Genomic DNA, 25260 nt, shown 5'->3' with positions numbered 1-25260 from the left:
CATTCAGTATCATTCACAATGCTGTACAACCACGACCTCTACCTAATTCTAAAACATTTCCATCATCCTAAAATAAAACGCATATCCACTAAGCAGTTATGTTCAACTCTATTTTTAAAAAAATATTATTTTGGGGGCGCCTGGGTGGCTCAGTGGGTTAAAGCCTCTGCCTTCAGCTCAGGTCATGATCCCGGGATCCTGGGATCGAGCCCCACATCGGGCTCTCTGCTCAGCAGGGAGGCTGCTTCCCTCTCTCACTCTGCCTGCCTCTCTGTCTACTTGTGATCTCTGTCAAATAAATAAATAAAATCTTTTAAAAAATATTATTTTGGGGGCGCCTGGGTGGCTCAGTGGGTTAAAGCCGCTGCCTTCGGCTCGGGTCATGATCCCAGGATCCTGGGATCGAGCCCCGCATCGGGCTCTCTGCTCGGCGGGGAGCCTGCTTCCCTTCCTCTCTCTCTCTGCCTGCCTCTCTGCCTGCTTGTGATCTCTGTCAAATAAATAAATAAAAAAATCTTTAAAAAAAATATTATTTTGTTAAAGATTTTATTTATTTATTGGAGGGAGAGAGACAGAGATAGTGAGAAGGCAGGAGCAGGGAGGAGAGGGAGAATCGTGCTACCAGCTGAGCAGGGAGCCCAATGCGACGATTCCAGGACTCCGGGATCATGGCCTGAGCCAAAGGCAGTCGCTTAACCAACTGAGCCACCTAGGTGTCCTCAAGTCTACTTTTTAAGTCTTTCAGGAATGTTTAAATTGTTTCCCCCAATAGGTTCTTGTACATTTCCTGTTAATTTTATCCCTAAGTATGTAATCTTCTTCGTTGTTATTGTAAATGGACTTTTAAAAAAAACACCATTATGTCCTCTAGCCTTTTATCGTTTGTTTATATGAAGGCTATTGACTATTAGATTTTATGCCCTGCCTCTTTACCAAATCCTTAGACTCTTTTTCTTAAAAGATTTTATTTATTTATCATGACCTGAGCCAAAGGCAGAGGCTTTAACCCACTGAGCCAGCCAGGCGCCCCTAGACTTAACTCATTTTTATTATACCCTTATTTAAAGCTGCAGTTTAAAAAAAAAAAATTTTTTTTTTTGGTTAAAGATTTTATTTATTTGACAGAGAGAGAAACAGCTAGAGCAGGAACACAAGCAGGGGCAGTGAGAGAGGGAAAGCAGGCTTCCTGTAGAGCAGGGAGCCCAATGTGGGGCTAGATCCCAGGGTCCCAGGATCATGACCTGAGCCAAGGGCAGACGCCTAATGACTGAGCCACCCAGGTGCCTGATTTTTTTTTAAATTTTATTATTTATTTAGAGAGAGAAAGAGAGCATGAGCGGGGGAAGGAGGGGTGGCAAAGGGAGAGGGAGAGAGAAAATCCTAGCAGACTCCCTGCTGAGCAGGGAGTCCCACATGAGGCATGATTTCGTAACCTGTGAGATCATGAAATGAGACGAAATCAAGAGTTAGACACTTAACTGACTGACCCACCCAATCACCCCTAAACTACAGTTTTTGATATAACCTTATGGTACTTATCTTTTCACCCAGGAAAGAAGAATTTTTGCAAGAGCACCACAAAAGAAGTCACAATCTTTCCAAAGCATTTAGTTAAGTGATTAAATCACAAGCAAACACTTTAAACCTGTACAATCACCTCTAAAAATACTGAAATCCATTCTAATTCTTGAGATTAGTTTGGCTAGCCCAGACTCTGGTTAAGTCTTTTATAAATTAACAGAAAAAAACAGTAGCTGTCTACAACCCAAGGATATGGGAGTTAACTTTCAGAATGGACTAAAACACTTATGAGTAAGATGTAATTCTGGAAGACCTCCGGGATACCAACCAATGTTCAAGTTTAATGGAAAAAAGGTCTCTAAAATGCCTGTGTGAAATTCAATTAAAGGAGAAAGAGCACTTATAAAGGTACCCACCCCCACTTCCTTTGACTTCAGATACTTCATGTGATGATAGATGTTAACTTTATAGCCCTAAGTCTGTTGAGAAGTCACTGTCTACCCAAGTTTAACTTCCTTGGATACAGTCAATCAATTCTGTGACAATTCTGCAATATTTTTCAGGATGATCCATACGTATTCATAAATTACATGGGCCATACAGTATTTTCTTTTTAAGTACTTTCAATTTTTGCATAGACCACTGTGATATGGGTTTTAATGTTCCTGGCAAGAGTACAATTTATGATCATTATTACAGGGACAAACTAAAATGGGATCAAGATGAACAAAATTTTTAGTCATATGATGTGAAAAAGATACCGAGGTATAAAAATCAGAGTTTCTGAGAAGGTTTGAAACTTAAGGCATGGCTATAAAGCTTAAATGAATCTGAATAATTCTTTTTTTTTTTTTTTTAAGATTTTATTTATTTATTTGACAGAGATCACAAATAGGCAGAGAGGCAGGCAGAGGGAGAGAGAGGGGGAAGCAGGCTCCCCGCTGAGCAGAGAGCCCGATGCGGAGCTCGATCCCAGGACCCTGGGATCACAACCTGAGCGGAAGACAGGGGCTTTAATCCACTGAGCCACCCAGGTATCCCTGAATAATTACCTGTTGTAAGGTAACACTAAGGCTCACAGAAGGGAAAAAGAACCACCCACTTCCCATCAGTCAACACTGGCATCACTAAGAAGAACTGTTAAAGCAGGAAGACCAAGCAAACTCTACACACAGGTCCTGTCACATTCGGAGGGTCCTTTCTCATTTAACCTAAGAATATCAAGTCTACTCTCTTTAAAGAAAAGCTGAGTGAGAATATACTTTTTTTTTCATACCAATGCCAGAGGAGGTAGTACTCTGGTAATGATCACAATAGCTAGGAGCTCTCCACTCTAACACAAGCTTTAAACCAATCTTGTCTACGACTGATATCATCAAAGGTCACACCCCAATTTCCACTAATCACTTTGCTTCAGATACTACTGAGATTGCAAGGGATGGTGAGAGTAAGAGGCTATCAGAAGATTAAGACCCATGTGGGACCAAGAAACCTGAGTCAACTAGGGGGTCTGTACCTACAACAAGCATTATAAGATGGATTTCTCTGAAGGTTTATTTCCTTCAGATAGGAAAGAAGAGGCTTGAAAGTTCAAGTAATAGGACGCTCTGCTCAAAAGCATTAATGGGAAAGAAAATCTTCAGATCAGATAATATAATCGCCATTAACTAAGGACAAATTTTAAGAAGAGGCTGGATAAACAATAGATTTTCTTTTCTACAGGCTCCCAGAGTTTCAAAACCAGTGGCCACATGATCAGCTCTGGTTTGGAAATCGCAAAATTTCGAAGACCAAGAACTCACCTGCATTAGGTTATAAGGGATGTGAGGGAAAATCTAATTATTATTTATTTAATCCAATTTATTCTGCCTAGACTACATCCCCACTAGAACTACAGGGGTATCAGGCACCACAGAAGAAGAGTTTCATACCATAAAACTTAAGTTTATTTAGAAGCTATATAAAGAATTGTTTACAAGGAATGATAGTGGTGGTGTGGTGATGGGTGAACTCTGTGCTTTTAAACTAACACACAGAAGGAAAGGCCAGAAAAAAATCCTCAAGTTCTCTGACTTGTTTTAAACCATCAACAATGCTGTTCCTATCCAGTGCTGATTTCTGCTAAGTAGTAAAAATTCTATTCACAGATACTTACTTAACAGAGACCATACATTTTTTTGGAAGAAATACAACTAAGTGTATCTGTAAAGAAAAGGTACTTTTACTTTATTTTTGTGTATTGGGGGATTTCCAGTTTTGCTGATTGATGTCTTTAACATAATTTCTTTAGAAAGCATTAGAAAGAACAGCTGAATAACTTGCTTTGGAATGATTAAGGCAGAAAAGTACAACAGACACAGATATACAGAGCTGTTTTATTTTGTCTTGCTTGAAAAGGACAATTCAGATTAAAACTAAGATTCAATCTACAATCAATTAAGCCAAAGGGGGACCATTCAAATGAGTTGTATGAAGTTAGCTTTCCAATGCTGTTTTTGTTAGATTTAATTTCTCTAGTTCCTTTTCCCAAGGTGAAGTTAAGATAGACCCAGTCTGTCAATCTGGGTTTTAACCCTGACTGTAGATTCTTGAGTACTTTTATCCAGCCCAAAATGGTATCCTCTGACATCCTTCCTAAGAAAGCTTTTGCCCTCCTCCCTTAACTCATTCTCTGGTGTTTTAGACTTTTGTTCTGCTCTCTCATTATCCTTGTTCCCCTTTCACTCCACCTTGCAAAAACATTATCTGTCGAAAACTTGGCTTAGAAGGGAAGATCCAAAGGAGAGCATGGAGGATAAAGGATAAGTTAAGAAACATATGCTATTGGTTTTAAGGGTCTACTAAAGAGACATAAGACTTGGTAGTGCTTTGATAGTCAGGGAAGCTACTACTAGGAAGAACTGTGAATAGAGTTTGGTTGGGAAAGGAGGTAGTTCTCAGTAAAGCTCTGGAGAAGCCCCCCCTTTTCTCATGGGGGTTGGTAAGCACCACAAAATCACAGCTGAAAGGAAAAAGAAAACTCCACCACTGGCCTTTTTCCGAGCGTGGCCGCCTTCCGCTCGGCTCAGTGCCCGCCACATGCCCAGGAGTGCGTCTGGATCCTTGAGGGGCTCCCTTCGCAGGTGACAGTGCTTACGCTATACTGTAAGAGAGCCAGAAAAGTGCCCATGAGAACCAGAAAGCAAACTTCCAGCTAGCAGGAACATCTCTCTAGGCATCTAAGATGGGGGAGTCAATACAGATATCTGGGCAGCATCTGAATGCCAGGAAAAGTGAGGGAGAGGTTATTCCCCCCCTTCCCCAGTTCAATATAATGGTGATGGAAAAAAGTATTTTATGTGATGTATCTGCTGGGAAAAAGACAGAAAAGACTAAGTTAAAGCCAAATGGTGGGGGAAAAATGTCTTCACTTCCAACAGATGGAAAGAAATAACTAAGAGAAGAAAATGACCTAGGGTCTAAATTTGGTTACAGAAGAAAGTCTGCTATGCTGGCTTGGAGAATTAGAGCTTATGAATGAAAGCAACTCATTCTACCACTTGGGTGATGCTGTTCTTAAAGGAAAGTAGAGACAGAAGGAAAACCTCCATTCTAAGATATAAAAAACTAAGCATAAATACACCAAAAATATTCTCAAAAGTCATGATCTCATAAGTCAGACAAAAAAGAAAAGCTCCATAGGCAATATTAGACTTTGATGTAAGAGATCTCCACCAGTTCATAACCTTTCCAATCTTTTTTACTTACTATGTTTATAAAATGCTCGATATGACTCTTCCTATTAAGTAAAACAAGAATTAGAAGAATGCTTTAACAGATCAAAAGACTTTTATTTTTACTCTGTTGAGGCAGAACTCAATTCCTGCAAACTCTGCTGGCCAAACTCAAAATCTCAGTCTTCCTAAGAAAAAAAGAAAGGGTATCATTTCTCTTCTGGAATACTGTAATAGCAGAGGCACTTCCAGACTTTCAAGTAATATGGTTCTCAATTCTGGATGGGAGTGTGTCTGAAGAAGGTGGTTTGTGGCACCTTCTCCTTCTCTAATGAACCATTGTTAATAGGGTTTCTATTCAGAAAGGTATTTGGGTTTCCCTCAGATTCCAAGTGACTGAGGAAAATGGAAAGCACAGGAACTCAAGAAAATCATTCCAGGACACCAGGCTGACGTTATCTCGATCCTTTTGAAATCAAGCCAGTATCAAAGATGGACCTCTCACATATATACACTTCCTTGGCTTAGACTTAGACTTAGCGCAGGTTCCCATTCTGGAAAACACGATAACTAATTATTTCTTGGAAAATATCAGTTGGCCGACTAAATGACCAGAATGTACTCTGGGCTCCAGCAAACTCAATTTTCTAGGATAAAATGCTTTTTAAAATGTCATCTTCCCAAGAATCTGGTCAGAGCATGTTAACCTCTCGTTTGTCCATTTAACAGAAGGTTAACAAATGATCTGTGTCCTTTCCCTCAAAATTAGAAATTCTTCCACTTAAGCCCCAACACTAGGACCTGGCAACCAAGGATGGTGGTACAGCTCTTTGTCAAAGGGAGCAGACTGGTTAATCTTTAAAATCACCTGGGACCAGTCTTCCATGTGAGGCAATAATAAATGGCTCACAAAGACAGTGTGGTAATTTGAGGGGACAAAGGGACTAGAAACAACCAGATTTGGTTGTCACCTGACATTGGGCCCCAGGAACCAAAAAGAGCATAAGGTTAGCAGAACACAAATAATAAACACCAACTCTCAGATTTCTCATTAACTCCAAGTTTAAAGGACGTGCTTTCTAGGACCAGAAAAAGCAAGGTTCTTCCACTAGAATAAAACTAAAATGTGAAGAAACTCCAAAAGAATGGACAATGATCTGTTCATTCATTTACAAGAATGGTTCCTACCTTGGCCTGCAGGGTGTTCTAATGTAATAGGAAGAGCAGTGTCCCACCAGTCTCATCAGGACAAATGGTTGGCTAAATCCTGGCTGGGAAACCAAGTGCTATATTTTCATGTAAAGGAAGGCAATGGCTAGTGGGAAAGAAATTAGTGGCTATGTTAAGAAACCATTTGAGATTCAGACAGAATATAGACAGGAGGTGCTCTGGACCCAATGGCAAATTGCGTCATACGAAGAGCCATGAGAAGAGAAAGTAAAGGCCATAAGAAGAGAAAAGGAGTGAAGCAAGGTACTACATCTGAGGAATGGATCATCAATCCCCAACTAAAAAGAGGTAACTGAAAAGGGGTCAATTTTTATCACTTTTAAATAAACGTAAGGAATTGGATTATTTAAAAATGCAAATAGCCTCCAAAGGGTCCAAGACACTGCAATTAACTCGAGAGACCTGGCCCAACTCTGTACGTCACAACCGAACCCTATGAGTCATACGTCTTAGTACTAGACCATCAATATCAGGTCACTGTATTATAGCTTTTTCATGTAGCACAGCATGCCTGATGGCACATTACCAGTAAGTTAAGGTGTGTGTGTTTCAGTCTATTCCCGTCAGCAGCCTAAATCAAAGGCAAAATTCTGCACTTCTGTTTAATTTTAGATTTCAAGACCCCAAAAGATGACGAAAATGAGAGACTAGAACTTCAAAAAGATCTCAAGAAGTTTATCCAATAATAGACTATGCCTAGATGAGAACATGGCATTGGCTAGAGAGGGATCAGAGCCCAAGTGGAGCTGTTAAAACATGCACCAGGGTTCACCTTTTGTAGGAAGGTGCCAGACATATATCTGGGCACCAGGAACACTGGGTATCATTCAGGGAAGGCATCAGACCCTCAACTTTATTCAAGTAGTAACTTGAATGTGATGAGGTTCCTTTGCTTTGTCACTCTTCCTCCTTCATATCCAAGGGAGGCAGAGACAATATGAATAACAATTTTTTATCTGGAGACTATAATAACTGCAATCAATCTACGCATGGCTCTCAAATAGCTTTCTCTTAACCAGTGGCTGCTCCTATTGTAGTGTCTGACATTTTACAGAACAATGACAATTACAATTAGGTCTTCAAAATGGTCCTTAACCTATTATATCCCAAATCTCAATGTATTTTCAACAGAAGGAAATTCATTTTCAACGGGCATCTCATATTACCAGAGAACATAAAATTAAAGGGAGATTTGTTCAAAGTTCTTTTTCAGTAAAAATCCTAAGCCCGGTAGGAGAGCAAACTTAAGGTTTTGAGGGTGACTGGTTAGTCCATGGTCAATTTCCCTATCTCAGAAGAGGTCTCTAAGAGGTGGCTGAGCTGGGGGGAAATTCTAAAGATTTGCAGTTCTTCCAGTGAAGCCCTGACAGACAAACATATTTCTTACATAAAGACCAAGAGGATTTTCCCTCCTCCTGTTTTAGGATCAAATTGTTCTTTGTAAAGTGGCTACACTGGGCTTGGTGAAAGGCCCACTCAGCAGGAAATTGACAGACAATCTCAAACCAATGGTTTATTTTTTTCTCCATCACTTTAAAGCATATAATAGGAGTACGGGGACAAAGAGTCAAAGACAAAGGATCAGTTCCTTCAAATAGAAAGGCACACAAAGGTATTTGATAAGTGAAAATTATTTTGAAAATTAACGGGGAGTACGATCAGGAAGGTGAATCATCTGCATATACACTAATTTGATTTCTGGAAAAACATTAAGAGGTAAAACGACCAGCTAAGCTTACAACTCAGAGGCAGAAACTTGTTTGATATGTACCAAGATTTGATAACCGCGTTCTCAAGGCTCTGGCCTCTCACCACTTCTACTAACTCCCCTTACTCTTATCCCAGTACAACCAAGCTGGCAAAGTGGACAGCAAAAGATCCTGGTTTAAACTCAAAAATGTTTCCCAGAGCGCGCGACTTCCTTCAACAGCAGCAGGTCTAGCTCCATCTCTGTGCTCTGCAGATCCCAGGCTCCATCTAGCTTTTCTAGTCTCCACCCTCCCCCTCCCCTTCGAGACTCCACCTCCCCCGACCCTCTCCTCCAGGCGCGCCTCCCCTCTCCCGGACTTTCACAGCCACTGGGGACATCGTCCTCTGGCTTCCTACCCCACTCCTGCCTGCTGGGCCTCGGCGTCCAGATATCCATTGGCTCAGGCTCCCCTTGCCCCCGGCCGGTCCGGAGCTGCGGCCAGCGGATAGTACGGCCGGCCCAGGTCCGACCCATCCTCGTGACGGTCCCGCCTCACTCACCCTCTGTCACCTCGAGCACCTTAATCTGTTCCTCGGCAGCGGCTCGCACCTCCTGCACTGGGGAGAGGATCCCGGTGAGCGTATCCACTAACGCCTCCTTCAGTCCTTGTGCCACTGGACCGGGCAGCCCGGAGGCCGCACCACCCGCTGCCGCTGCCGCCATCTTTCTTCCTTTCAGCCCGCCAGCCCCGCGGCCGGGACCCGCCACTAGATGACGGCTCCCGCGCGCGGCCAATCCGCGAAGCCGCGCCTGCGCACCAGAGCCGGGCGGGAGCGGGAAGGGGGCGGGGAATGGTTAAGCCTCCAGAGACAGCGCCTCCTGTCGTATGGACGGAAAGTGCACCTTTTCCCGCAAGAATCATTTCGCATTTATGTGAAAACTGAGGTTAGGGGGATTTTCTAAAGTGGAACAGCAAGTTAGCAAACTCACTGGGAACAAACGCCATGATATAGGACTTTAAGTTCATGGATCTTTCAGGTATAAGAGACTTTGTTAGGAGAGAGGAAGTGAAATGGGAATGGGTGTAGATGGCTTTAAGGAGAGGTCTGGGTCAGAAATAGTGATTTTTTATTTTTTTTATTTTTTTAAAAAATATTTTATTTATTTATTTGACATAGAGAGACAAGCAAGAGCGAGCACAGGCAGACAGAGTGGCAGGTAGAGGCAGAGGGAGAAGCAGGCTTCCTGCCAAGCAAGGAGCCCGATGTGGGACTCAATCCCAGGACGCTGGGATCATGACCTGAGCCGAAGGCAGCCGCTTAACCAACTGAGCCACCCAGGCGTCCCAGAAATAGTGATTTTTTAATTATTTTTTTCCCCCCCCCCCCAAAAACGAAAAAAAAAAAAAAAAAAAAAAAAAAAAACCGTTGGCTAAAGGGAGCCTCTTCATTTCAGCCTCCAGAATTCAAAGGTGGGGGAAAGAAACTGAAGTGGACTGGGCAGTAGGGAGTGGTCACCTGCAAAAGACCCAGTCCCTTGATTTTCCAGCCTAGTTGAGCCCAACTTCAAAATTGTGGAGTGTCTGGCCAGGAGAGGGCACCTGCGTGGGGAAGGACATTTCCTGCAGAGTAAGCACTTGAATGACTTTGAGAATGAATCCTGTTCACTGAGAACCTATACATTTTTTTTTTTTGCCCAGAGAAATTGTGGCTGGATGTTTACGGGTTGAGGGAGTGAGAGTAGTTTAACATGGATATCTTAGGGCTGGTTGTGGAAAATGTCTGAAGGAATAGAGATAGTGCTAAATACTGGAGCAAGTGGAGAGGATTATCCAGAGGGGTTAAAAATGCAGGGCAGAATGTAAATAAAATACATTTCAAATTAAAAAAAATGCAGGGCGGGCTGCAAGCACGTAGTGGCAGAGGGACAGAATGGCATGTTGGTGGAGTGGGAGGCTCTAGAGCAAGAGGAACAGGTAATTTTTAGCAAGCTGTTCAGGTTAAGTAACTTAAAATGGTTTCTAGGAACTCTGACTCTCATTCCCAAGTGGCAGAGGAAACCAGATGGCAATTCCTAGCCTAGTTCTAAGACTACAACTGCTAAATTGGTAGTGATCTGGGGTTGTCACTTCATCTGAGTATTCTTCCTAAAAATTGATTCCTTGCTTTGAGGACAGCTCTAAACACATTTGTCATTTCCCATGTTAGAGGACAGGTGGGTTGTGTTACCACAATTTCATAGGAAAAAGATTGCTTCTTGGACCTTGAAATTCCACAGTAGGGAATAGTAGGACTTCTTTTCCTTCTTTCCTTGTTCCATTAGAGCAGCTTCTTTTTTTCCTGGGTTAAATTCACTTTTACCCCTGGAAGAGAACAGGAAAGTCCAGAGGGTGGTAGATTTTCAAACTGTGGAGTGGATGGAGAACTCAACTGAATTTTGATTTGCTGAAGGATGCTATGTCCACAGTGTGCAAGTAGGGAACCCCCGCTCCCCGCTTTCCCCAACCAAAGGGTTTCAGAGCTCCTGCTTAGGATTGAGGATCAGACATTTCCAGGCAGATGAGGTTTACCCCTTGGTTAAGCAAATGACCACAAGCAGTCTCACCTTGCAGATCAAGGAATGGGCCACAAGATAAATGGAGACAGAAACCAGACAGAGAGGGAACTAGAGAGAACCAGTGGACAATACAGGAGATAACTTTATTGAAACGCAAATGGCATCAAACAGATGAATCTTGCTGGGAGGAGCATGCCTGATGGAACAGAGGGCCCAGAGGAGAGGGACCTCTGGCAGTGATGGAGGAAGGCCTCTTCAGCTGGCCTGGCATGGATTTAATTTTCAACCAATTTAACTTAAAACAAATTACTGGGGGGACAGCTCAGCTCTCTTCATGATTGTTACCGCAACTATATACAACGGTTTGCTTTCCAGATTCAAATTTGCTTTCTCTACATTAGATATAAAAGGGGGTAGACTGAAAGAGAGGGTCAAATGAGAAAAAAACATAAACACATAGACACACACATATCCTGGTTTGGAGCTTTATGTCCAATAAATTAAAAAAAACAAACAAACCCAAACCTGGTGCAAAAATTCTTGCCCACTTTCCACCTGAGGATTGCCATGCATTTGAGAAACACAGAGTCCATCCACATAAACAGTGCTGCCTAAAACAGGATGGGGGTGGGTGGGGAAGGGAAGGAAAGCAATCTAGTAGGGGTTGGAATTCATTTTAAAAAAGGATTGTTCTGTTAAAAAAGACAACACAAAAAACAACAGTAACAAAAGCCATTAAGTGGGAGGCTCTGCACAGCAGTAGCCCAGACACTGGCAGGGATATGGGAGCTCTTGGCTTATTATCCAACATCTTCAGTCTCCGAGGAATGGCAGGGAAGCAGGAAGAGCCCACAGGAGATGACCAAAGGCCTGTCATCAGCCTTTGGGGGGACCGAAGAGGTGACTTTAGTGCAATTTGTTTTACACTTGTCTTCTTCCAGCCTAAGTTCCTTCCCAGATGCTTGGTCCTAGATTTCAAGGGACCTAGTACTAGCACATCACTTTGTCCTTTACCCATAAGCTCCCTGGCAGGGAAAACTGACAAACGAAACAAAAGCAGTTGTCCACAGCTTCATCTACCCCATGGCCCCATCAGCTAGAATCTGTGAATCTGGAAAGATAAGAAGCTCCTCTCAGATTTTTTCTTTCTTTTTTTGTTGTTGAAGGATTTTATTCTGTCACTGTGGCTGAGTCATTCTGTACCCTAGGCCTGGCATGGGGAAGGGAAAGGATGAGCCCAGGGGTTTAGCTGCCCCTGTTCTGCATCTTTCTTGTGCTTCAGTCCCTCCTGTGAGCCGAGCAGAGCACAGAGATGGGGCCTTCTTGGGGGTACCGGAGTCCCCCAGCAGCCTTGGGGAAGGAGGTTCTGGCCAGGTTTCTCAGACCCAGCAGTGCCCTTTAGAACTCAACTACAGGAGGGGGGATGTTGCTAAGAGCACAAGTTGCCATGGAAATACAAATGAGATTTTCTGACTTTTCTCATCCTATTATATAATCAGGAAAATGCTCGGAGTAGATGCAATCCAGCAGAAGAGCGGTCTGGAAGAGACCTCCAACTGCTTTCTTCTGCTACCGCCCTTTCGTTTCCCAAGGAAAAATTTCAGAGGCAGGAGATAGTTCTCCAAAGATTGTGTTCAACTCGAAGAGATGCCAGCATTCCCCCCTCACGTCTGCCCAAAGGCACACGCACCTTTTCTTTCTGTGTTAAATAAAAGGAAAAACAGAAACATAAGGAAGCATGGGAAAGATAACTTTGAAATTAATGTAAAGCCCCGAACTGTAACCTTCTTATTTTTTAGGACCTTCTTATTTTTTAGTCCTAAAGCCCCTCAGTGTGGGGACTCTGCTACTTGCCTTTCCCTTAAAAAAAGAAAAAAAAAGTGACTTTCACACTGAAGCGTGCATCAGAATTACCAAGAGGGTTTGTTAAAACACAAATGGCTGGGCCCTCTCCCTAGTTTCTGATTTAGTAGGTCTGAGATGGGGGCCTGAGAATTTCATTTTTAACAAGTTCCCAGATGTTGTTGCTGCTGCTGCTGCTGGCTGGAAACATAGGTTGAAAAACAGTATTCTAAGAAATGAAAGAGTTTAATCAAGGGACCAAATGTCCACTTACTTCTATGACCACTCTTGTCAATAGAAAATTCTCCGTGACATAATCATTCAGAAAAATAGCCAGAACATCAAACTGGGAGGATCCAGGATACATAGGTTTAATTTTCAACTCTAATGCTCTCTGTGCAGCCTCCATATTTCTACCAGGGTCCTCATCCTCCAGCTTACTCCAGTTTCCCAGTCTCTGGCTGGCAGCGCTTGCCTCCAGGACTGGGCTGAGCACACACCCACACACACACATGGATCCTCAGCAATGGGGAGAGCCCAGCTGGTGGCCCCATATATCCCTGATCAGGTTGGTTGAGGACTCATGAATATATAAAGCTGATTCAAGTATAAAGGGCAGTATCTTCAGGCGTTGGCCTTTGGGAACCCAGTGTCCCTAAGACCATTTTATTACTTATGGCCTCCCTAGTGGAGCCATGAACCACTAGTAGCCAGAACTTGCTAGTAGTTCCTCATCATAAGAGTATACCAGCATTGAATTAGTATATCCATTAGTAAACTCTCTGGAAAAACACATTTCATCCCATCAGTGGGGTTGACTTATAGTCTGCTTATTAGCATCAGCTTAGCTAAGGTCAAAGAAAAAGAAAAAAAAAGTATGCTGAGGAGTTACATTTGGTGATCTGGATTAATTTAACACTTGAACCCTGTGTTAGACCTGCGATTAGGACAAGAACAGCCTCCTTTCCTAAACACCCTGCAATCAAGAATCCTTAAGAGTCTCCTGTAGGTCTCCTAATGCTGGTTTGTAGGACCAAGTCCCACCCAGTCTGGCAAATTTCACCTTCTAAGCAGGGTTTCTGTATATGGGTGTCCTCACAGGCAATGTTGTAAGGTGTTTGGGAGAAAGATCAGGTTGTTTTCTTCCTACTCTTTTGGAAACCTACAGGAACGGGTTCCCTCTGAGACTGGAAGGGAATGTCCCTCTGAATAGTGTGACCCTCATGGTCAGAGAGCTAGAAGTGGAGACGTGGTGAGATTAGGTCCATTGGGAGTCTTGCAAACCAGGAAAACCAAAGAGCCAGAAATGAAATGAAGAAAAAAAAACAAAAAAAACAAAAAAAATCCACCATTTCTTCTGAAATCCTTAAGGAGTATGAATAGATTAGCATGCCAATCAATAAGGACTTCATTGTGGGGTCTGTCCATGGACAGCAAATCTTTGTTTCCTGTTAGCCTCTAGCTTCCCAATGGTCAGACTACACGAAAAAGATGTTGGTATAAGGATTCACACAAAGACAGAGATAAGCACCGTAGAGCTGCCACAAAGCATAGATCTTTAAAAAATATTCTGAAGCCTCAGAAGTTGGGAAACAGCAACAGCAAAGTGCTCTTAGAGAGAGAGAGAGAAAGAGAGGGAGAGACACACAAAGACATCAAGTCCTGTATTAGCCTCCAATTACCTAGTATTTTATTTTTAATGCCTAGGCAGGGATTGAGAAACACATACACTGGACAAAATGTGTTGGTCGTCTTCATCCAGAAATGAGAGGGAGTCTGCGTAGGGACTTCTCCTGGAGTCATGGCTCTCCCCAGAAGTTGATGTTGGGTACTGAACCATGTCGTCTGCTAGCCCACTTTGGTGAGGAATGGAGTTGAGGGTCTGGAGAGGAAGGGGAGGGCACACATCCCAGTCCTACATAGGCTGGGTTCTTCTGAAGGTGCCTGGGGGCTGAGAAGTTAGCTGCGGGACCCGGTTTTCATTTTTGGAGGGATCCCAGTAGTCTCAACTAAGAAGCAGATGCGTAGGTAGGAGAGAATGCTGTGGATTCGCTCTTGCCATTAATTCTAGGGCAGTGAGGGGGAGCTCAGGTTTTCTGCTTCAGAGAAGTCTGGATGAGCACCCCAAGGGGTTATAGCACCATGAGGAGGCTCAACCTTCTGCAGTTGCCACGTAAGCATGATTCCTTGGTGAGACGACACATCCCCACGATGCGGGGCCCAAGTGTGCGACTGTAAACAGGGTCCCAGGCTCCAGAGGGAAAGCTGAGGCTGCAGTGCCACCTCATTAGATGGGAACGCACTTTTTGGAGGAAAGCAACTAGAGACCTGGGCTAAATGCAGCAGTCAACTCAGAGTAGAGGGTGGTGGGTCCCAGAAATAGAGAGTAAAATTCGTAACACGAGAGGCCTCCAGAATCAACCTTCTAAGGATCCAAGTAACATTCATGGTGGTATCCATGTTTTCTACGGAGCCAAGAATCCCTTTGGAGGTCTGAGGCAGTTGGAATGGAGGAAGGGGTTCCCCTCGTTCCTTTTTCTCAAGTAGCCAGTAACATCCATGATAGAAGGCACTGGCTGGGCAGCACCAGAAAGTAGTGAGTTAAGGGCTCAACCACCTGATCAAGATGGCATTGAAAGTCTGAGCCTTGCCATGGGACTGGAGCTAAGGACAGGGTTCAGAAGAGGCCTCGGTCCAAAGTAGGTCCATCCCGGTCTTCCCTTCCATCCACGTGAGAACACCCAGCTCTGAGGCCTCCTCATTCTGCGCAGCAGAGACCTTAAGGCAGTGATATCAGCACCATCCTTGAACAAACAGCCTCTTCCCACCACGGAATTGCATATTTTACAGCTGAGTTGGTTGGGGATCTTCACAGCTCATGGACTTAGCAGCAAAAGCAGTAAAAAGTCTCCAGCATAGAGCGCCCTGTCATCCCTGAAAGCAACCAGGCGAAGGCAAAAGCTTTCTTGGGGAGCAACCTGAACCATCTGTTGGACCTAAATGGAAAGATTCTGATATGAAGAGTCAGATGCATGTACTCCTTGGTTGGGTGGGACAGAACAGTCCAGGTGAGTACGCCTGTAGATTCAGATAAGGTCTTGTGCTACATGGGAACCTGAAGAATGCACACTTGGGCCCGGGCTCACCCTGTGTCTTTGATCTGCAGAGCCCTGAAACTTCATCCTCGCCAGGCAGTTCAGGCTGGATCTCATCCCACAGTGGCTTCCAGAAATGCCAGGAAAGGGACGTGTCCACTTGAGATAAGCAAGGTTCCATAGTCCTTCAGGGTCCATCTAATGGATCCCAGATCTTCTGCCCCTCTTGTATTAGACATCTAATCAAAGGCTTCTTTCTAGATGGCACCTTGGGTTTTGGCTACATTTCTTAGATGATCCTGAGGGTCTAGATAAGCAGGGGATGTGCACTTAATGGAGATTAAGATTTCCTACTAGACTGTGAACACAACGGCTCAAGTCTTGTCTTTTTTTTTTTTTTTTAAACCTGGCAACTGGTAGACAGTAAGTACTCAGTGTTTGCTGAGTAAAGGCATATAGACTGCTGGGCCTTCGGGGCAACTTCTGGTGAAGGTGGATCCCTTTAGAAGGCACATCTTTGCCACCAAATCAAATTCCTTGAAACTTACATTCTGATTTTGAGTATTTCCTATGGATGTCCAGTCTCCTAGAAGTGAATATTTACTTGTCAAGAACAAACAGTAAATGCCAGTTACAGATTTTGGATTCAGTCCAGCAGAGCGGCCGCCATCAGAATAGCGCAGTGAGGGGCCCAAAAGGCCACAACACAAAGGAATATTCCCGGGTTCCTGGTTTTCCTCCAGTCCTGTGTGGAGCTCAGAGTAGATCTTCTATCAGCATGAGGGGATACACTCTCAGGCTGGAGGCTGGCAGCTAAGCTCCCAGGCAGAACGTGCACTCTCTCAATAGCGAAGTCAAGGTTATTCTACTAACTTTTGTCTGAATCAATGCTTCTGGTCTCCTGTAAGTCCCAAGGATGCCAAAGATAGTGGTATGGCAGGCATCTAGCTAGTGCCAATTAGATGGCATCAGATTCTCCGAAGAAAACCCACTTGGAAAAGCCAAACTAGCCCCAGTAAAAGCAACCTAAGCATTTTGTGGACATGAGAGGAAATGGGGGAAAAAAAGAAAGAAAGAAAGAAAGAAAAGGAAAAGGAAAATAAATAGGCAGGTGGGAGGGGGAAAAAGAAACAAAACAAAAAGCAAAAATAAAAAAGAAAGTAGGGTTTATTGACTCTCATGCATGTTAAATTAGAGGGTATAAGACAGAGCTAGCAGTCTTTCTCTGAAGGCTGGAATGCTATTGTTGTGGTTTGGTGACTTCCAAGATAGGCAGCCATCTGGTCGTGGTCCCCTACATCATCCAGGGATGGGTAGCATGCTCTCTACCTTGGCAACTGCTTCCTCTCTCCAGCGTCATCTTTTCTTTTTCTTTCTTTCTTTTTTTTTTTAAATACCTTTTACAGATTGATTTAAACATTTTTTAAACCCCATGCTGCTTTTTCTGGGCTCCAGCCAGATCTCTGGGGGAAGAGTTATTGGCAGTGGTGACGGAACTCGGAAGGGTCTGTGAGAAATTCTGGGGAGCTTCCGCCTCCCTTAGATGTCCCCACACAGGGCTGTCTCTCCCAGAGCTGTTCATGAGAATCAGTTAGGAACTGCTGCAGGATTTTCTGATGTCTTCTGAACCCCTCCCCAGAAAGCCTAGGAGTCTGTAATTGAGACACGAAATCAAGGAAAAAAGACCCAGAATCATCTTTTCCCCAAAGTCATGAGAGGAGGCCAGTAAATGTATCTAGGGGACACAAGTTTCCAAGCTCCACCCCACCAGTCCTTACTAGGAAGTTCTCAATCAAGGTGCAGCACCAAGAACCTGCCCTCTTCCTTTCCTCCTCCTCCCCCTCCTGTTCTCTTGGGCCGGAGAACCAGTGCTCTGGAAGAAGAGAGGGGAGAGGAGGAGAGAACGTCGCTGATGCCAGCATTCTGCTGTCTGGGGTGACAGTGACGCTAGACCCTCAAAGCGTGGCCTGGAGGTTTGGGTCCAGGATGGTTTCTCGATCTGGAGACTCAATGTAACTGGCAGCTTCTTGAAGTTTCAGCAGCATGGCCATCTAAAGAGGGGCAAAAGGATGGATTCGTGAGAGTCGGGACTCAGGGTCCTTGCCCACAAAAGGGAAACATAAAGCCATCTAGATCATGGGTCTGGAAGGTTCTCGTTTGGAAGTGATGAAGGGCCCAGAGGGTTTACAGGTGGCTCACTGGCTCAAGAAAAGGCAACAAGGGTTACTTCAACCCTGTCTGTAAGCATGGGCACGTGCTGCTGGAGAGTGTCTCGTCTATACGATGTCCAAACAAGGCAGCCTCTGCCTCCAAGTCGTTCACACGCAGGAGAAGACAGAAGGCCTGGACATACCGGTTAATACCGGGAGGGATGTGCGAAGCGGCCGTAAGAACACCCATGTGTGTCAACTTCTTCCAAATAGATCATAACCAAACAGACTCAGTGTTCTCACGAGCCAGTCCTGCGCCCCCAACACACAGCCTAGTGCTTCGTGTCAGGTCTAAACACTATGGTGCATTCACCTCCTTCCTCCTGCACTCTTTACCTCTCTCCCGCTCCCATGCTTCTTCAAGACTATCACCCTCCATTTCAGCTACGTACACCTGGCTGGTTCTCTCCCGAATCCGCTCTTCACCCTTCTATATTTACATGCCTGTTAACAGTCTTCCATTTTAATGGCTTTTTTTTTTTTTTTTACACAGGTAACACCTGTTTTTAACAAAGTCAAAATTTAAAATGTATTATGACTGAAGTAGAAGAATTTCTTACTTGCCACGTCAAACTGCAAGGTCACAGGAGTGGGGCACGTTACATTTTAACACAAACTGCCAAGTTCTCTTTCAAAAGGGCTTTGCTAACAAACACTCCCATCAGCCGAGTGTGAAGTCTGTGCTTCCAGACACACTATTTCTGCCAATGTGAAACGGTTTTCTCCTTGTTTTGGTGTTGCATTTCCATGATTATTAGGGAAGTTAAGGATCTTTTTATATATATATATATATATATATATATTTAGAGATTTTATTTATTTATTTGACAGAGATCACAAGTAGGCAGAGAAGCAGGCAGAGAGAGAAGGGGAAGCAGGCTCTCTGCGGGGCTCAATCTCAGGACCTTCTCAGATCATGACCTGAGCCAAAGGCAGAGGTTTAACCCACTGAGCCACCCAGGGGCCCCTCTTTTTATATTTTTATTGGTTATTTGCCTTCCTCTAGTCAAATGCCTATCCATATCCTTTGTCCATTCTTCCAGTTGGAAATTTTATGGGAAGTCTTATATATTCTAGGTACCAATCCTCTTTTGGTTACAAGCCTTGCAAATATTTGCGCCCAGCTGGTCCCTTATCTCAGACTACTTTTCACAGTGGTTCGTGAAATCCACTGAACCGAAGCAATCCTCAGGATAATACCAATGTATGGGGAGAGGTAGCGACAGAGTGTATATGTGTCCCACTGCTCTCTTTTTTGGTTAATCATCCTAACTGGGATCTGCCTGAGACGTGGATCTCTACGAGCTTGCATCTGGCTAGCAAGCATTATTATTTAGCTTAGGCTAGGCTGTAGGCCTATGAGCTTCATAACCCAAGATTCTGATGGCTGAGCTCCTCGCTGACCTCATTCTAGTCCTAGCCTTGCTGAAACCCTCAAGCCTCCATCAGGGTATGCATGAAAAGTTCAATTCCAGGGGCACCTGGGTGGCTCAGTCGGTTGAGCAACTGACTCTTGATTTTGGCTCAGGTGATTATCTCGGGATCGTGGGATCGAGCTCTGCAGTGGGCTCTGTGCGCACTGCAGAGCCTACTTGTCCCTCTCCCTCTGCTCCTTCCCCAGCTCATGTATACACATGCACATGCTCTCTCAAATAAATAAATAAAATCTTAAGGAAAAAAGTTCAGTTCCATAATACTCTTACTTTCACGTTAGAATGGCTTCTACTCACCAGAGGGTCTGAGTCCAGAGAACTTGGGGTACTGTCTTTGACAGTCCTATCCTCAGGAGGTGAGGCAATGCTATGAGGGCCCACGGTGGGAGGGGGCAGGTGGTACAGCTTCGATTGGTCTTGTTGGGCTGATGGCCAGGGAAGAGTGTCCCGGACCCACTCTACTGGGTCCTCCCAAGCGGCTTTCTGTCCGTGGACCTGGATAGAAGGGGAAATGTGGTTATTGGCAGAGGGATCCACAGATAGAGACTTGCTCATAGTGTCTCCTGATGGCCATATGCATTTCCTCCAATGGAAAGCCTTGAGACTCACCCCCATGAGTTGGGACTCAACTCCTTTGAGTTTCCCCACAAAAGAAGTAAGTTGGTATAAACAGGTAAAACTATTCTGGAGGACAACTTGGCAGGCCGTGTGAAAAACTTAACATGTACATGGGGTGCCTGGGTAGCTCGATGGGTTAAGTGTCAGACTCTTGATTTTGGCTCAGGTAATGATCTCAGGGTTGTGAGATCGAGCCCTATGTTGGGCTCTGTACTGGGTGTAGAGCCTGCTTAAGATTCTTGCTCTCCGGACACAGCGCCTCCCCAGGCCCCAGGACTGCTGCTGAGACCTCTATGCGTCCCACTTAAGGAAATGCCTTTACTCAGGGAGCCTCCCCCTACTCAGTGCGGAAGGAAGAGCTGGTCTCCCCTTGGCCAACGCCAGGAACCCAGAAATGCTGCACCGGGGAGCAGGCGCCCAGGCTGGACCTGCCCCCCTCTGCAACGCATGTGTTCAAAAGTGAACAATAAACGTGCATCTCTGAAAGGATGCAGAGAACCGGAAAAAAAAGAAAAAAAAAAAAAAAGATTCTCGCTCTCCTTCCGCCCCTTCCCACCACTCCCCTCTCTCTAAAAACAAAAACAACCCCCAAAACAAAAAAAAAAAAACAAAAACAAAAACAGTAAAAAACACTTAATATGTACTCGTCTTACATCCCCATAATTTTAGTAGGAAATTCTTTCACTTTAGTAATCATATCTTTTTTTTTTTAACTTTTTTTCTTTTTTCTTTTTAAGTAGGCTCCATGCCCAGCGTGGGGCTTGAACTCATGACTCCAAGATCAAGAGCTGCACACTCTACCAACTGAGCCAGCAGGGCACCCCAGTAATCCTGTCTTTTAAAAGAATTTTGACTCATTGAAAACAGATGTTCTCTGTGTAAAAACACTTTGAAGTTGGAAAACTGTTAATAAGAATGCAAACTTTGGGGCACCTGGGTGGCTCAGCTGGTTAGGTGTCTGATTTTGGCTCAGGTCATGATCTCAGGGTATTAGGACTGGATCAGGCCTGGGCTGGGCTCCCCACTCAGCAGGGAGTGTGCTTGTCCCTCTGCCCCTCCCCCTGCTTATGCTCTTTCTCTCTCAAATAAATAAATAAATATAATCAAAATTAAATGAAATAATGATTTAGGGCACTCCTCTGATAGCATCTCTAGAAACTTATCCCATCATCACAGGATATCTGCGGCAATGACAAATTACTTTTATGGAAAATACATGGCCGATAGGGTCCAGCCACTGCACTGTAGTCCACTAGTGCTGGAATGGACACTAGTGAACGTTATGCCCTAATTCACAGGTTAAAAAAAAAAAACAACTAGGGAGGCTTTAATAAAATGACATCTTTCTTTTGCATAAGTTCTTATTCTAGCTTCTAAAAATCTTTTCACGTATATCATGTCTTCAAAACAACCCACTGATTCAGGCAGAGCACATTTTATTATCTCCCTTCTTATATATAAGGCTATTAAAAAAAGATTATGTAACTTGGTCAAAGTAACATTTTTAGTAGTAGTTAGTAATTAGCTAAGGCTGTAATAGGGTTTTACTTCATTTTTAGCTCGATGATTTCTCTATCGGCTCTGATTCTTAAGAGAGAGGACTGTGTTTGGCATAGAACCAGAAGGCCCAGGACTGGAGACAGGCCCTAGAGACCGTGATCCTGTAGCCATTCGCTGAATGGTGGCTGGACACTGGGCCTTACTCGACTTCTTAGCAAAAGACCCTGACAACCCTTAGTAGCCTCATGTCTAACAGGGAAGAGATGTTTCTGCTTTGTTAAGTGGGACAGGCTAACCTTGGGGACTAAGTGGAATCAGAGGGTAGGGCTCACCTTGATCCCGTCCTTTGCTCCTTCCTGTAGGTAGGGAATGATAGAATTGTTCCACAGGTCAATGAACCAGGTCCGGAAATCCTCAATGCCAATGGGGCAGGACAGAAAGAAGCAAGGGCCTATGGGGAAAGGATGGGGCCAGTAAGATGGCTGAGCACCCAGCTCTCCCCAGTCATTTGTCTCTTTTATTCCTTAATACCAGGCAGAGGGGTCTGATAACCCAAGGAGGAAAGGAAATTTAGAGTGGGGCTGTCCTGGGACCAGTGGGAGTGGCCACCTGCTGCCAGTCTCATCAACAATGCTTCTTCACAAGGTGGACGTGACTTGTGAGGGAGTGAGGGGAAGTTTTCCAATTCCCTCAATACTTTCCTTTCCTTTCCCCATTAATTGTGGGAAAAATGAGGGCGCGGGGTTAGCTTTCTGCTCTTTGAAGAGATTTGCCCAAATCATGGTGCTCACTGTGAGGGGAATGCTTGGTACATAATTAAGCAGCCCTGGGTCTGAAGCCATGGGGCCTGCCACTCCTTTCCATGCTGAAGACTCCAGAAAGAAATGGGAACATCCCACTGGGTGGGAATGGAGGAGAGGAAAGCCACCTTCTGACCCCAAAGGGGAAGTTGCACCCCAGTACCGATGAGGAAGTCTGAGGTGCTGTGCTTCTCAAGGAAGGTGTGGAGATGGTACCACAGCTTGGGCACCCAGTCGAGCACCCGAAGCAGTTCTTCCTTGTTGGCATTGATGTCGCTGTCCGATTCCACCAGCTTCCTCCTCAGGTAACGAACCAGGAAGCCATTGGCTGGCTCCACGTTGTTGGAGAAGGTCAGCATCCTGCAGCCAGGAGTGGGGAGAGGGGTCAGGGTGGCCACTGTCGGCGTCCATTCCCCACCAGTCCGTCCCTCCTCCTGCCTGCCTCCCGCTAATGCCTACCGGGCTTCTTCTCAAGTAACAGTGGAGCTGACGGAAGTCAGGGCAGCAGCCCTGGGCAGGCAGAGCTGATTCTCAAACTAGGGACCCTCCTCAGATAGCCATCTGACCGCACTGACCCAGATGGCGGAGCGGGGGGTTGTGGGCAGAGAACGTGAGTAACAGCATCCAAGCTGCAGCTCTCCTAGTTTTGTAGTTCTTTTTTCTTCTCGAAGGTTCTCTCCCACCCTTGTAACTGACATGGCACATATCCCTGCTCTCTCTTCCCAGCCCAGAGGCCCTGCCTAGTTCCCCTTCCTGCTGCTGTCTACTGCCCCTCTGGCTGGATCCTGGGATTTAACTAGTTTACAGAACCCTGGATAGGGTTGGAAGGTTTACCCATGGTCCCCGTTCTTACCTGAAGCTCAAGTGTAAGCCGTGATTAGGTGTCATTTTTACAGGCTGATTGGTGGTACCTATGATATAAGGACTGTGGGAAGAAGGAGGAAAAAGGTTTACTTAGACTTTACCTTTGCTTTCCGCTACGTACGCCCAGTACGCCCCGTGGAAAGCTCATGGGTTGGACTGCACTGGGCTCTCCTTCTCCCCACTCTGGGGAGCGGGTCCTGACCCCGGCTCACCCTGGCTCACCATTTGTGGTACTTGCAGGTGAGGGCCCCATTGACCAGCTCACTGATGGAACCCGCTTCACTCAGGTCATCCAGCAGGATCACCAGCGGGACGTCCCCGATTCCTGTTTCCCGGTCTATCTGGTTGGCCAGGTTGGAGAGATACAGTTGCAGATCCTGAAACAAAAGAAGGAAGTGGGTCAGCACTCAGGAGCAGGGAGCACTTGGACCAGCACTTGGGAGGAAGGGTTGTGGGGAAGGTATGCTAGTTCCAGATTCTCCTGGAGGCTTTGGTTCCTGTTCAATGCGTCTGAACATTTGACTTTAGAACCAGACTACTGTGGACTGATAAATAGTGATCCCAAAGGCTCTAAGGCAACTGTTTCTTGTTTGTTTGTTTGTTTGTTTTTTAAAGATTTTATATATTTATTTGAGAGAGACAGAGAGAGAGTGAGAGAGAGTATAAGCCAGAGGGAGAGGCAGAAGCAAACTCCCCACTGAGCAGGAAGCCCAATTCGGGGCTTGATCTCAGGACCCTGGGATCATGACCTGAGCCAAAGGCAGATGCTTAACCGACCCAGGCACCCTAAGGGAACGGTCTTAAGCAGCGACTCCTAAATCCCTGAAGGATGGGGACCATATCCTATTTCTTAAAGGGATTTTCACTGGGCTGGTACCATGAACCACTCCAACGGGTAAGCCTCCCTCTACTGGGGCAACCCCAGGGTGCCAGGGTGTGCTCAAGAAACATCCAGATTTGGCAGGGGACAGCAGAATGTGTCACATGTGGGGCGCCTGGGTGGCTCAGTGGGTCAAAGCCTCTGCCTTCACCTGGTCATGATCCCAGGGTCCTGGGATCGATCCCCGGCATCGGGCTCTCTGCTCAGTGGGGAGCCTGCTTCTCCCTCTCTCTCTGCCTGCTTCTCTGCCTAGTTGTGATCTCTGTCTGTTGAATAAATAAATAAAATCTTAAAAAAAAAAAAAAAAAGAATGTGTCACATATAATTCTGAGTTCTTCTCCTCCGAAAGCCCAAAGTCAGAGTAATACTGAAAAGAAAGGTAGAGGGAAGAAGTGAACAAAGGGACGGGATTTTCAGGGTCGGCAGAAAGCGAGCTGGAAACGAGAATGTCGTTCAGTCAATGATCAGGATAAGGGAAAGGCATATAGCAGAGGCAAGGGGAAGTGTGGAGAAAGAAGGAAAAGTCTGGAAAGAATCTGGAGGCAGCGGAGGGACTGGAAAAGGGAAATGCAATGGGGAGGGGAGGAAAGGGAACAGAAGGGGCGGAGAGGGGCCTGGGGAAGGCCTTGGGGGAGCTGAGGCCTGAGCCAGGGCTGGTGGGGGTGTCAGGAGGCAGCCACCTTGCAAGACTGCTGGTGCATGTTGAAGGTGCTGACGATGCCCTCGGTGACCTCGCGGCCGGAGCGCTCCACCAAGTACTCAGCCAGCCGGTTGGTCAGGTAGGTCTTGCCCGTGCCGCTGGGGCCCGAGAGGACGAGGCGCCGGTGCTTGAGCAGAAGGCTTATGTAGTGCTGCATCATCGGCTTGGGGACCAGTGTCTCGAACACCAGGCTGTCGACGCACTTCTCCTTCAGACCTGAACCCCCAGCCCCAGAGAGCATGAGCCATGACCGGGGCCCCGAGCATGGCCCTAGGTGCCCACTGGAAGAACTAGGGCCACGTGCCCCGTGGTTCCATAGGAATCCTCTAACTCCTAGTTTTGAAAACATAGATCTTATTTTTAGGGATGCGTTTGGAGTTACAGGTGTGTGGGTGGAGTGAGAAACCCAGGCTTTCTAGAAATTTCCCTGGCAATGAAATGGCCCTGGGAACAGAAGTTAGGACTGGGTCTTACTCATCTTTGTACATCTCACCTTACTTAAGTACAGTGAGCTGCACAGCATAGCTTCTGAGTAAGCCCTTGTTGAATGAATGGGTGATGGACTGTGTGTTGTGCCTCTCCCTCCCTCATCCCATACCGCTGCACCC

The 25260-nt window shown here is 45.4% G+C and overlaps 2 protein-coding genes across 3 annotated transcripts in view; both read right to left on the bottom strand.

The window, feature by feature from the left end:
• LOC111150942 (importin 9) overlaps nt 1-8899 on the bottom strand; it is a 56718-nt gene extending 47819 nt beyond the window's left edge. The window contains exon 1 of the mRNA XM_022508637.1: nt 8715-8899. Within this exon, the coding sequence (XP_022364345.1) occupies nt 8715-8877 (163 nt within the window). The 5' untranslated portion in view covers nt 8878-8899. The remainder of the gene's footprint in view (nt 1-8714) is intronic.
• Nucleotides 8900-17024: 8125 nt separating this feature from the next.
• Nucleotides 17025-25260, bottom strand: part of LOC111151143 (neuron navigator 1) — a 173910-nt gene continuing 165674 nt past the window's right edge. For both annotated transcript variants that reach the window (XM_022508935.1, XM_022508936.1), the window contains 7 exons: nt 24633-24868; nt 23295-23449; nt 23062-23133; nt 22372-22568; nt 21741-21859; nt 19588-19785; nt 17025-17698 (listed from right to left, as the gene is read on the bottom strand). In XM_022508935.1, the coding sequence (XP_022364643.1) occupies nt 17603-17698; nt 19588-19785; nt 21741-21859; nt 22372-22568; nt 23062-23133; nt 23295-23449; nt 24633-24868 (1073 nt within the window). In that variant the 3' untranslated portion in view covers nt 17025-17602. The remainder of the gene's footprint in view (nt 17699-19587; nt 19786-21740; nt 21860-22371; nt 22569-23061; nt 23134-23294; nt 23450-24632; nt 24869-25260) is intronic.

The sequence above is a fragment of the Enhydra lutris genome, unplaced genomic scaffold (genome assembly GCF_002288905.1).
Source record: "Enhydra lutris kenyoni isolate GAN:26980312 unplaced genomic scaffold, ASM228890v2 scaffoldscaffold25, whole genome shotgun sequence".
NCBI classification, from domain to species: domain Eukaryota; kingdom Metazoa; phylum Chordata; class Mammalia; order Carnivora; family Mustelidae; genus Enhydra; species Enhydra lutris.
Note: the sequence above shows the minus strand (reverse complement) of the source record. Positions and strands in the feature narration are given on the sequence as shown.